This window comes from Triplophysa dalaica, chromosome 18 (genome assembly GCF_015846415.1).
Source record: "Triplophysa dalaica isolate WHDGS20190420 chromosome 18, ASM1584641v1, whole genome shotgun sequence".
Lineage (NCBI taxonomy): Eukaryota > Metazoa > Chordata > Actinopteri > Cypriniformes > Nemacheilidae > Triplophysa > Triplophysa dalaica.
The window spans coordinates 11,215,563-11,229,620 of NC_079559.1; the positions used below are offsets into that span (position 1 = coordinate 11,215,563).

General features: G+C 39.1%; 1 protein-coding gene across 3 annotated transcripts in view; it reads right to left on the reverse strand.

Moving 5' to 3' along the window:
- The window catches only part of aopep (aminopeptidase O (putative)), a 66,773-nt gene extending 52,758 nt beyond the window's left edge, over positions 1-14,015 (reverse strand). Inside the window, exons 1-5 of one of the 3 annotated variants that reach the window (XM_056772740.1) lie at positions 13,974-14,015; positions 12,337-13,201; positions 12,084-12,250; positions 11,864-12,002; positions 10,941-11,261 (exon numbers count right to left, since the gene is read on the reverse strand). In XM_056772740.1, the coding sequence (XP_056628718.1) occupies positions 10,941-11,261; positions 11,864-12,002; positions 12,084-12,250; positions 12,337-13,064 (1,355 nt within the window). In that variant the 5' untranslated portion in view covers positions 13,065-13,201; positions 13,974-14,015. Of the gene's footprint in view, positions 1-10,940; positions 11,262-11,863; positions 12,003-12,083; positions 12,251-12,336; positions 13,202-13,973 lie in introns of those variants that run through there. The other 2 variants (XM_056772742.1, XM_056772741.1) reach the window with 2 other exon arrangements.
- Between the last annotated feature and the right edge of the window lie 43 nt (positions 14,016-14,058).

Sequence of the window (14,058 nt, forward strand, 5' to 3'; positions counted from 1 at the left end):
CAGCTAAGGCTGTTGTCATTCAATGGAACGTTTCACAGGGAAGGAACGATGCAAAAATATTAATTTAACAGTTAATTTTATGCATTATGCACAGTTTTTTCTTGAAAATCATTGTACAGTAGTAACTCTTTCTGTTTAATAAATAACAATGACTATTAATGTACGACATATTTTCAATGTTCTCAAAACAACCTGCAGCAAAAGTATAAAAGTAACCCATTTACACAGAAAAAACAAGGACTTGGCAACCCTGTATGTGGTCCGAAGCAGCAGTCGGGACTCCCTACATTTTGTCAACAGCATACCAAAAAATGCTATTCTCATCATGTCTTAAAAAAGTTCATTACCTGCAAAACTATCATTTCAAAGTGATTCGATTTAATACATATTAAAAACGTATTAAACAAATTGTGTATTGTAATCCTATCTTTACATTTTAAAGCTCAACTTTAGAAAACTTTAAATGGATGCTTTAAAGTAGAAGTGTGTGATTTTGTTCAACATAAATTCTTCAGTATAGTCGTGCGATATCTAAACTCTTAATTGTCTTCAACATTCTTTTGAAGGAGGGATGAACTTCACCACGTGGATGAAAGAAGCGATCAATCAGATGTCGCACCCGAGCAATGACGAATAGTGTACATCATTACTGCAATAATTCTTGAAAGATACTTTGAAAGACAGAATAATAATGTTCTTTCATCCAAAAACAGGATATCACCACCTGCCCTGTAATTACCTGAGGAAACACAAAAGTGGAATGTAATGGGTCAGATTTCAAACATGACAATTCCAGAGAGGAATTCCAGTTTTACGGAGCAGGAAAACTTGATGGGAACAAATAATTTCCCTTGCCTCAATTTAATTACTGCACCCGGTGTAATTCTATAATGTGAACTGTAAAAAAATCTAAACTTAAAACATATTGTTCAAAAGCTGCATTCGATTTTTAAGTTAAATCAAATCGGCTCTACAACTTTTGAATATAAATTATATTAAACTGACTAATCAAGCACCATTCAGTATAAAATAAAAATAGTTCAAATAGTAACCCAAAAGTGAAAATTATTTTATTATTTACTCAACCTCTTGTCATTTCAAACCTGTGTAGGTTGCTTTTATTCCAAAGAACACAAAAGAAGATATTTTGAAGAAAGTTAACTGAACAATGACGGTGGCCCGTTCACTTCTAGCGTCTGGACACAAAACCAATGCAAGTCAATGGGTACCGACTAGTGACATTCTTCAAAATATCTTCTTTGTGTTCTGCTGAAGAAAGAAAGGAAGTTTTGAAAATAACACTATAAAGTAATGGAAAAAACGTGTTGCCATTACTTATCGAGACCATCATACTTAAAGAGTGTCCGTCTCAAACCTAATACAATGGCTACCATCCTATATTCCCCCAAAAAATGAATTTCTTTTTAAAAATAAAATCAGTCTAATCTGTTCATTGACCACGCTAAAAAACACAGCCACTAGCAGAGGTCAGAAGTGGTCATACATGCAAATGAGATGATGTAAGAGATGACTGCTGCACATGTTGTGTTTCCTAAACAGCTGCCCTGTTTTTTGTCTGCTTGGTGAGTGAATGTGTGCAGGAGCTCATAACTGCACCATATCCTTCCTGTGAAAATACGACCTGTTCTCGTAAAAGAAGACTTGCCAAAAGTTCAAGAAACAAGATTTGGGTCGGTGATACGCTTAACCTCATTTAACCCTTATTGTTTTAAGGATGGACATTCATATATATGTTACAATTGTTCACAACTCTTTGTGTCTTTCCATTCTCCTCAATCTGACTGCATGAGCTTATTAGGCATAAAAACCTAGTCGAACCTTTCAGAATGAAACAGATCTACAACTGCTCAGACTTTAAATGTGTGGTATTCCCGTCTAGACAGCAGATTACTCTTGAGGGGCTGCAAAATGAGGTGTGATTCTTTCTGCAGACCCGGCGGGGCTCTCTTAGCATGCCAGTCCTTTTTAGGGCAAGTCACATGTGTCAAACAAGAAATCCTGAGAATAAATACCCGCAAACAGAGGCTGCTGCGGTGAGACAAGTGGGATTCAGAAAGCAGTCTTGAAACTGGATTTTATCAATAAAGCCTGCTACAGATCACCAGAACAATGGGATCCATATGTCTATGCACTGCCTGCTAAGTGGGAAACATGGCGAATGGATCTCTGCTGCAGCATCGCTGGCGATGTTTATCGTCTAGTGTCTTCTGGCAGTGTTTTAACTTGATTGCTCCGCATTAGCGCTTCAGACGCTTGCCGAAGAGCGTGCGTAAACAGAGCCGGAGGCGCTCATCGGTGCCAGAAAGGCTATCCGGAGTGAGAGGCAGCGGCAGATGTTTATGTATGGCATAAGGCTTACAGTATGCGAGGGCCCATTATGTGATCTTCCCTTAATCCTTCAGAACTATTCTATGTGTGAGGCCACTAGTCAAGAATGAGGATTCGTAGAATGTGTGGAATGTTAGACACAGTGCTTTATATTTTATCTTTTATAAAGCCTTAAATCAACAATAAAATTGACCACAATATACTTTTTTACTGTTCATTGCTTTTTAAGTGAGAATTTAAGAAATTCTTTCATCATGTACTCACCCTCATGTCATAACAAATCTGTGTGAGATTATTTCTTTATTTCTGCAAGATATTTTGAAGAATGTTGGTAACCAAATAAAACCACTCCTTGACTTCCATTGTATGGACACAAAACCACTAAGACATTTCTCAAAATATATTATTTTGTGTTACAAGGAAAGAGTCATAAGCAGGTTTTTAACGTCATGAGGGTGAATAAATCACAAAAATGTTACATTTTTGGGTGAACTGTCCCTTTAAGAAAGGCTTAATCCTATTGTGCATTATAAATCATGTTATTGCACACTAAAAAAAGTTTTTCTCGATTTGTAAGTAAAATATCGTTTACAAAGCCCTATTATGTTGACTTTAAAATCTCTTTCCATCATATACAAGTACGGCCATTTGGTACACCACCACAGTTTGATAAAATATACCAATTTAATATCAATTTAACTCCTACGAAGTCTGGCTGTTCACCGTGTCAGCCTTCTGCAACTAATCTGCTTAACGTATTTCTCACAGGACGCCAGGAAGGAAGAACGATTAGCTCAAATGTAGCAATAACACCATCTCATCGTCTGCGACACACTTCTAATGTTTCTCTATGCTTGGATTTCTTATATTTGTGTCTGGTCGGAGGTCTGGCGAGGGAGGGTGGCTTTTTTGGCTCGGAGAATCAGATAAAACGCAATGGCAGACACTATTACGGTGTATTAGAATGATTCACAGTGTACACATTGCAGGGACATCTGCCCTGTGTTTGAATGGCCTCGTCCATTACAGATTTTTGAGGGTAGATGCTCCGCCGGGGATGCTGGGTAATGGTTCTTAACGTTTTGCTCCAGTTTACCAGTTTCTACTGCCACTCCTGCTGCCTTAAATCAACCCCAGGGTCAAATAAACTCTCTCGGATTTGATTCATTTAGACTCCGATTCTGTTCCTCAAAGCAATATCTATTTGTTGTCTCTCCGGTGGTTGTAAAGTAAATGAGTTTGATTTGAGACAGGATGTGTTTACACTGTGTCTAAACTGCATAATGCCCGTTAACAAAGGCGAAGTGGTTAAACAGTACAACTCAGGTCGGACCTCTAGAAATACTAATAAAGCAAGGAAGTAAAGGCCCCTGATAACAAGACAGGAATGTAGTAATAATAACAACAACAACTTAAAGTCTAAATCGGACACTGCCTATTTACATTTAAAGTGTTTGAAGGGCAAGAGATTTGACACACACATGCTGCCTGTTGTACATTTACATTTAGTCATTTGGCAGACGCTTTTATCCAAAGCGACTTACAGTGCACTTATTACAGGGACAATCCCCCTGGAGCAACATGGAGTAAAGTGTGTTGCTCAAGGACAAACTGGTGGTGGCTGCTGGGATCGAACCCTTTTGATTTACCAGTTCAGTGGTTTAACCCACTAGACCACCATCTCCACTTCTGCATTGTATAGTACAAGAAATCATGCATTCAAGTCACAAATGATCGGCGGCAAAACAAAACAAATCAATGAGTAACGACAAAAGTCCTCTTGTTGTATTAGGCAATGAGCAAAATGACATGCACCTGTATCCCATTCACACAATCTAAATGACGGAGCAAAAATAAATGAATTCTTTATTATAATGCAAACTGTGAAGGGCTAGTCATTACCTCTGCATTGGATTACTGTGTGTTATGTGGAATACAACACATTTAATAATTTTTCAACAATCTTGAACTAGAAAAACCACGATGCTCCAACATACTACAACAATTCATAGAGGAGCTTTAGATTTAGGGCTTTCTACTTGAATATTTTTATTTTAATGTCATACAGTGCAACATGTAAAAAATTCTGTAAAAAGAAACAGATTAAAGGGACAGTTCACCCAAAAATACAAGTTCTGTCATCATTTGCTCACCCTCAGATTGTTCCAAACCTGTATGAATGTCTTCTGATGAACACAGAGAAAGATATTTGGAAGAATGCTTGGAACCAAACATATATACAACGTATACCGTATAGGAAAATGTACTTCGTATTTCTTTGTTCGATTGAACACAAAAGAAGATATTTCGAAGAATTCAGGACAGCAAACAGTTCTGGGGCACTTTTGACTATCAGGGTCATTTTTCTTAATATGGTAGTCAATGGGGTCCAAGAACTGTTTGGTTACAAACATGTAAATATGTGGCCGTTGCTAACTCACATGAGATGGAGTAAAATAAGAAACATGAAGATAAACACACAGATCATAAAGACAAATGCTGGAGAACGATCTTATTCTTTATAAAAAAGGTGCGACATCAGTGGCGTGGACATAACTGTTTTGTGATATATGTTGTTATGGTGAAATTACGGCTCATACCGTGAATCAAAATACCCCTAACTTCTACTTATTTGCTTAAAGTGCCATATTTCTTCCAAAATGATGTAGACAGAGGTCTTAAATTACTGTATATTTGCAAATAAATAAATATTTAAATAAAAAGCAGAATGCATCATTTGAGGAACAGAAGTACATTATAGTGTAACATAAGTATCTTCCTGCTTAAGGAAGTTACCTGCAGTATAGTGTAAGTTCAGAAGATATCTTATTTACCGATAACTGAACTTCTTTTAACTGCACTTGCCTGCCAGGTGCAGGCGTGCTTTGAATTCTTTCATTCGCTGAGGCTTTTGTGTGCACGCGGCGCAAAGCGGGACAGAAAACCCTCTCTGTGGACAAAGAGAAAAAACCACCTCATCCTTGACAATTTGATTAACAGCTGTCTTTCGTGCCAGAGACTCCCGGTCTGAAAAAACACACACTGTCACACACTTCTTAGGTTACTCAGCAATCAGAGAAGACAGAAAAGAGAAAGTAAAGAGAGAGAGAAGAACGAGCGAGAGAAAGGGCTATTTAAGTGCTGTTATCTCAACCTCCCTAGTTCCCTGACTAGTCCAGCACATTCCGAACGCTTCACATCCTTCGCCCACATTACACTTCTCACCCATGGGACTACGCTTTACTTTTCCAAATATGGTCATTTTTTACGGCTGCAGGAAGCTTGTAAGCAAACAAATGTGCTGCTAGTCAACGTAACACACAAAGGTAAAGAAATAGTTTAGTTGGATATGAAAATGATACCACATGGAATTATCAGATGAATAGGACCTACTTTCTTCATTTGAACCGAAACATTTTTTATACTAAAATGGTGGGATTCGAATTGTGGAAGCTATATAAAGCACATATGCCGGTCAATAAAAAACTATCAGAAATGAATCTAGTGGATTCAATTTCGCAGAAAAATCTTAAACCAAACGCCCTGAAATACCACAAGAAAACCTCACAAACTTAAAGAGAACAAACAATGGCGGAACCCATTTACTTCCATTGTCTAGACACAAAACCATTGCAAGCCAATGGATTCCGTCGTTGTTCGGTAACCAACATTCTTCAAAATATCTACTTTTGTGTTTTGCATAAGGCAGAAAGTCATACAGATTTCAAATGATTACAGAATTTTCATTTTTGGGTGAACTATCCCTTTAAGATATCCATTTGCAATGCTTTTTGTGAACCTGAGAGAAGCGATGCTGTTCATTGTTTGGGAATGCTCGAGTGTCGTCCAATCAGACTGACTAATCAGACAATCCCTCTTGGTATGAAAAACATATAACATTTGAACAGACCCAAACCATTTTCAACAACCAAAGGCAGATTCAGACTGATTTTAATGAGGGCATTTCCCGGGCTGCAAACTCTTATGAAAAGCAGATATTAAAATGCGAGCGTACATTTAAATACTGTTTTTGCTTTTTCATTACCCTCGGTCCACATTATACCTACATTATTAACAACTCAAAAATCCAATAATTTATTTCAAGGCGCAGTACTATAACTGGTGAGTCAGAAGAAAGATGATTCATTTTCCTTTAAACGTCTCAAATCCCAAATCCTCGGTGTGGGTGGTGCGCATTTTGAAGGAGAAAATTGTATATTGTTAATCTTTGAAGTGTTTACATAATCGTCGCTGATTTGAATACCTAAATAACTTTAAAGGAGATTCGCCGCACTCTGTTTGAGAATGCGTTCGCTAAAACCTTGTGAAATGTTTAGACTTCTGTTTAACCTTCGTCATTCTTTTGGGGGTTAAAAACGTTCAACAGCTCACAAACAGCTAACAGAGCACCTCGGGCAAATGAGCACAAATTTCTTTTTTACTGGCGATGTGCATTTGCTGACACGCCATAAAAAAGTGAAATATGAAGAGTAGCTGCCCCCAAGGTCTCAAAGGATGTGGGGCGTAATTTAGCAACCTGCTCTTACCTGACAAATAAAGTTAACTAGTAAACGCATTTATTCCCTCACTACTGCTCAAAGGAGGTAATCCAGATGGAGCACATAACTCAATCATAATGGATGACAGTTCATGTTCACCCAAACTGTGAAGGGTAAGCGAGAATTTCACGCTATGCTAGTTTTGTGCATATTTCTCCTTACTCATTCTAGCTTCTTGTGTCGTTCCAGACTCTCTCTTTCAGAGTTTACACGGAGCTAACAGGCTATATAAGGTCAAATACTAGTCTAAACAGTGGAGTAATTGCAACGTAATGGACCCAAATGAGCTATTTATATACTGTGATGTTCAAAAGTACACAGAGTGTGTTCAAAATGAGTTCTGGGGATCAAAACCACAGAGACATTTCTCAGAAGATCTTCATTTTACATAAGAAGAAGTCATTTGCAGGTTTTGACATGAGGGTTTGTTATGATAAATGTAGACACGCAAATAGGAGGCGACTCGATCGCGATGTGCATGTGGTGCGACGCGTTTTTCTAGGCACATTGGTGCCGCATGGAGATGAAAATGGTACAACTTTTCAGAATGCTGCACGTGGAGCGCGTGAGAAAGCAGTGCGGCTCGCGTTTTCCGAACAGTTTAGATGCAACATGTGAAATGCCCCAAAGAGTACAAAACTTTGACTGGAATCAACCTTGTCTATAGAAACGACTGTCTGTATGTTTTTTACCATACATCAAACAAGCCAGCGATGACTTAATCGGTGCTTTGTCAGTTCTAACAATACAAACTTTGATATCTACATAAAAGACATCATTAGTTAAAGCTATTACCCACCTACTGTCTTTGTGAACGTTATACGTCACTGACATAGCGTGGGAATAAAACAAAAATCTCAGAGCTGTGAAAGCCTTCAGTCTCTGGAAAACAGGCAATGCCCATATTTGCACATCTGGCACAAGTATTCCAACAATGTCCTGCTGTGGTGTAAAAGAGGTGTTAAGGGACAGAAATCGACTGCATTCAAGGCCTAGGAAAGTGCTGTGCCCTTCCTGTGCGTCTCCGGCGAATATGGCGCACGACGTGCCTAAGATCTGAAGATACAAGTATCACCGCAAACGTCATTTCTTAGCCGCCTCAGTCTAGACCTTCCCTACGTGATCAGTCAGCAATACACAGGATGGAATGCTGATGACATTCTTCAGAGAAATATTTCCTGAAGGTTCAAGAAGACTGTCATTTCATGATTCACAAATCAGATTCGTTTCAACCCGAAGCAGGATTTGAGCCAAGAATAACGTCCCTGTGGAAATGAAGCTCTGTGCTTTGGGACAGGAGTCATGCGGGTATTTGGGAGGAAGCAAAGCAAACACTATCAGGCCTGCCCTTTCTTGACTTCATAATCTTTACTTCCTGGCCTCCAGAGAGCAACCACCATCACCACTGCCACGTCCCAAGCCCCAGCTGCAAATGAACAAGCATGATATAAAAAGCAGATATTGGCCAGGCCCCAAGGATTTGGGCCCACATACTTCCCAATTTTTAGATTAAACAACTCCCGTCTCTGAAGTGTTTCCAGGAGCGAATGGCTTTTGTTGCTGGGAATAATCCACACATCCTCTCCCACATCCTTGGGGATCGGCATCTCAAAGTGCCCCTTCCCTCGGCCCCAAAAGTACTTTGTTGATCACTCTTTTTGGTCTGATTCGGATCAGAGGCACTTCAATAAAGACCCGATGGATTATACAATTCCCCAGAGAAGGGGCGGGTGGCTGTCGAATGCTGTGAGCCATACGGGGGCACAAGTATCTGTTTCTCCCACACACGCACACATTTCTGTCATCAATTGGCAGATCTTGTAGGGAGGGCTGTGATAAATTGGTGAGGCCACTAAAATTAGTCAATATTCTGCAGAAATCAACTAAAAAAATAACTGTAGTCTTGACTCCTGTGCTTCACATTAACTCGAGCAGAAAGGGAGGAAAAGAAAAACAACGAGTGACCGATGTTGGCATGCATCTCCAGCGCTAGTTAGAACTTGACATTTTCATCTGGTGAATAGATGATTCCACCTTGGTCAGTGAACCATGTGATGACCTCATATCCTGTAGAATATACTGGAAATACAGAAACACCTGACTGCCCAAAGAGCAAATTTACTTAAATCTAAAGGGCAGTTTCACTAAAACTGACTGATGTTCCGTAATATTCCTGATATTCCGTATCAAATCCCAGTCAAGCCTGACAGAAAATGAAATTCGGTATACTGTAAACAGTAAACACAAACTAAAGTTGCTGCGCAAACATTTCACAGGAATATTTCCGAAGCGGTTGCCTTCCGACAAACTTAAGGAGTTACTGTACTCATCAAGCAGCCATTTAAAAAGATCCAACAGGTTATCACCACCTCAAGCCACACAGACTATTAAACAAACAGTACGGTTGGCCAAGAACACCATTTAAATCAGCCAATTCATAAACACTGTGGCATCCTCATGGAATCCAAATGGCGATCAAATGGGAATAGCTGCCAAAACATGGCTTAATATCTATAGAGTCCTTATTTGAATCCCCCAAATACTGTAGCTTGCAGTACTGATGATGAGTTTCTGAAATACTGCATATGGATATAAGGCAGACACTTTAAACTGACATGATGCTTACTGTAGGTTACAAAGCAAGCGTGTGCACTTTACTGGTGGATTTGAGTCCAGTTTACCTGTAGATTAGCAGGGTGCTAGCAACTGAGGTCATAAGGCACTGTATGAAAGTATTTGGGAATTTAAAATAAATTTGCATGGAGTTGGTACAACAAATGTTTAAAGTTGTGGTAACTTTTTTATCTCTGTTTTCTATATCACAAACATAGGTAACACTTTACAATAAGGTTGTATTTGTTAAAGGTACAGTTTGTAGAAATCACCGCAAGAGGGCGCACGATCAAAACAACAACAAACGCGTAGCTTGATGCCTCTGTGTAGAAGCAGGTCTTCAACCCCACTGCTGATGGTACCGCTGATACATCAATCAGACAGGAAAGAGAAATCATGTTAGCGGAAGAGGTAAAGTAATAAAGTTTTATAAATGTTGCGTTTGACGATGGTGTGATAACACTGCGCAGTTTGAAGTGTTCAAATCAGTCATAGTAAAAGTTATTTTTGAACGTACCCACATCATTTGCAAAAATGCTTGAGTGACCGACGGCACAAACTACTTCCGCATCTGTCTACAACAGTGTCACGCGCTTGCTACGTCAGTAAAGGCGGTAACAAAGCGTAACTTGGATATGACGCCATTGACAGGAGACTAAACGGCCCTGGACAACTGTTTAGAATTGCGATTTTCTCAGGATTTAAAAGCAGTTGGAAACATTTGAGATATTGTAAGTACTCAGTTGAACAAAATATATAACATTGGCCTAGTGGCTTTTGGATATTTTACTGCAAAATTCTTACAAACTGCACCTTTAACATTAGTTAATGCATTGGCTAACTAACATGAACTAACAATGAACCATATCTCTACAGAATTTATTCATCTTAGTTCATGTTAATTTCAGCATTTACCAATACATTTTTTAAAATCGAACAATAAAAATGTTGACATTAGTTGATGCATCATAAACTAACTTGAATATTTGTAGGTGACATTAACTAACATAAACAGTGATCAATACAGTATATGTTGCATTAACTCTATTGCTCATTGTTCGTTGAAGCTAGTTAATGCATTACTTATGTTAACAAATAAAACATTTTTGTAAAGTGTGTATCAGGAAGTCTAAATTGGTGTTCAAATTTGTTAAACCATTGTTGCTCTTTCAGGCTGGTTGGAATGCCTTAAAGCCACAATGTTTATAAATGAGCCAATAGCCTATTTACAGCTGTTTTGCATAGTGTTATAGCATAAAATAAATATTTCACCTTCAAGCTTCAACTGTGTTCAAACTGTACAACAAATAAACATTATTTAAAAATGCTACAACACTACTTACAACTCAAAAAGAGGCATTACAAATTACAACTATAGAATAATAAACTTACTCATGCACAGAAATGCATCATCTTTACCTGGCCATGCCCAGGCTGGAGAATCCTGAGGGAACAATGAGAACATCTAGGCGTGAGAATGGATGGACACCTAAAATGAGGTGTGCGGCAGTCAGGCAGAGCGGCAGGAGGGGTAAAACCTTGTCTTCTGCCCCCTGCAGGTGATGGGCCGGGGCATATACCCGGTGAGGAATTACTGTCTGTGTCCTAGCAGTGCTGACCATGAAGCGACAAGGATAATCCATGTGGGAGCAAACATATTGTTCATCACCTTTTTGTTCTGATATATAACTCCTCAGATGTTGGTCTGCAGGTCCAGATTGTGAGTTGTCCAGAGAAACACTGCAATATAGAGAAAGGCAGAATTTAAAAGACACTGCTTTATGTTTTATTCAAGGAAATGCCAGTTGCAATTTAAGAAATAAAATAATAGTGCAAAAGTTTTAGACTAAAGGTCTGCATGAAAGAAAGGCTGCATTAAAGCAGCTTTGCTGTTGCCATGACACTCAGCGTGTGTTTCCTGTCAGTTTAACACAAGGATCGACAGATAGTCATAGTGAAATGACATCACTATGTGTTTTACTTAAATGCTCAAAATTGAATTACCATAACTTAGTGAGAGTATCTAGCATTTTGTAAAAACACACACATAGCTTAAAAAGCTTAACTATACACTGACATTCAAGTGAGATTCAAGTTCACCCAAAAATGAAATTTCATTCCAAACCTACATGGCTTTCTGCTGCAGAACACAATATTTTGAAGAACAATGGTAACTAAACAACACTGGACACAATTGACTTGTACGGACATTTCTTAAAATATCTACTTTTGTGTTCCACAGAAGAAAGAATCATAAATAGACTTTGACTGACATGAGGGTACATAAATAAGGACAGAATTTTTAATAAATGTTTGGTTGAACTATCCCTTAAAGAACTTGCCTGGGTACATCAGGTTCTTCTGTTTTCACCACCTCAGAGTTAGAAGCCTTTACACCAGCCTCCAGCCACTGACCTACCGCTATGGTAAAGGTGGAAGCTGGCATTGGCATCGTAACATAATAATCCCACTGTAGAACACCTGCAAAAGAAAATAAAGATCTTCAGCCTTGTGCATATTGAGAGTCTAAAACATCTGCTGAGAAAGATGATTTAACTCTACCCGTCTCTGCAGGCTCAGGAAAGGCTTGATTTTCACCGCTCATTAAAACAGTATAATCACACGGCGCTCTTACACGTGCCTGCCATGTTGACATGGCAACAGGTGGTTCTTGGCATGGGAAGAGGGCTCTGTTGTTGATCGGCGAGCCCATGGTATATACACAGCATCTAGAGGTTAAAAATCACGCCATGTGATGACAACATCATACTCTGGAACCGCTTGTGGCTGTATGTGAATATCTAAACTAGCATACCTCCCATCCTGGTCTTTCGTCCACCTCACTGAACCACCTGTGGGTTTAGTTTCATACCAGATTCGAAGAGCACACGGGAAAGCATGAGGGGACAAAACGCCCTCCTTCCTGATCTGAAGACTCCACTGATCCATGTGGAAGCGTAGAGGTTTTTCATGTAGGAAAGCAGGGGAACGACTGCACTGGAGATATAGATCTTGTTGCCGTCTCCAGCTAGCTGAAGGCATAGAGACCAGCCTCCGTACCAGACAGTAAGATGGATGATCAGCATTTGCATAAAATCCCTGTTTGTCAAGGTCCTTTAAATTAGACACTGTGGTCACATCCACCTCTTCCACTCTGGACACCACTAGATCACAGCAATCCAGCACCAAGGTGAAATCGTCACTATCATCATCCCACGTGACATTATTGATGTCAGTTCCTTCACTCAAATCTGATGGATATTTGGTGGTTATTAATTTATTTGGGCAAGGCATGATGGGAGATTTCGCATCATTTTTGGATGATGATGACTTAGATACATCTTGTACTGGTGTGGAGGATATAGATCCTCTTTCACTTTTAACAGGATCCAGAAAAAAAACAATGCTGCCACCAATGACCTTCCTTTGGAAGTGAACGGCCAGGTCAAGCACATAGTGTCGGACAAGCATATGGTTGGTGTTGGCCCGCAAGGGCAGATCATCTCTATTAGGGTCCAGATCAGGCTGAGGATTACCTTCCATACCTATTGGTATTCTATAGGTGGAAGCCTTTTAATAACGATATTGTAAGCAAATGTAACAAACTAAATGCCATTCAGATAACTCGCAAAACTCCACTCATTATTCAGTCTGCATGCTGTCCTGTGGTATTTAATAGCCTGTAAATTAAAATGTTTAAGAAATCATTTAAAAGTAGGTATCCTTAAGGTACAGTGTATGTATTTTAAGATGTCACAATACCAGGGATTCACTACACCACATTTTTGTGGCCAGAAACTTAGTGATGCTAATAGTTGCGTGACATCTATTGAATTGAAGTAAATGATGCATTGAGTTAAATTCATCTTTAATTCACTCATAATAAGAAGCTGGGGAGTTTCTGGCTCTTAAAGGGGCTGTTCACCCAAAAATGAAAATTCTTTCATCATTTACCCTCATGTCACTGCACTTTCTTTTTTCTCCAGAACACAAAAGATGATATTTTGAAGAAAGCTGGTAGCTGAACAACACTGGAACCCTTTGACTTCCATTGTATGGACATCAAACGAGAAATTTCTCGAAATATCTTCTGTTGTGTTTTACAGAATAAAGAAAAGAATGCAGGTTTCGCATGATATGAGTGTGAATAAATGATGATGCTTTTACTTTTGGGTGAATCCCTTTAAGACAAAATGTTAAAGGAACGTAAACCCACCACCACTACATTGACGTGTCAGACAGTGTTTGTGTGTGTGTCCTATAAATTAGTACTAAAAATAAAGACACAAACAAAAACTACTTGACATAAACAATGTAACGTGTTAATAATCTAAAACACTATAAACAGAAACATGATAAAATACTGTGCTGCTACGGACCAAAGAGTGTAAAACAGGACGACTTGCATTGCAGTATTATAAGCTAAAGGTTCATTCGAGATGTTTCACGAACCTGTTTCTCCCTGTGACAGAACTTATCACGCGGGCCGCCGACGCTGTCGCGTTCAATGCACGTCATCACGGAGCACCAGGAAGTA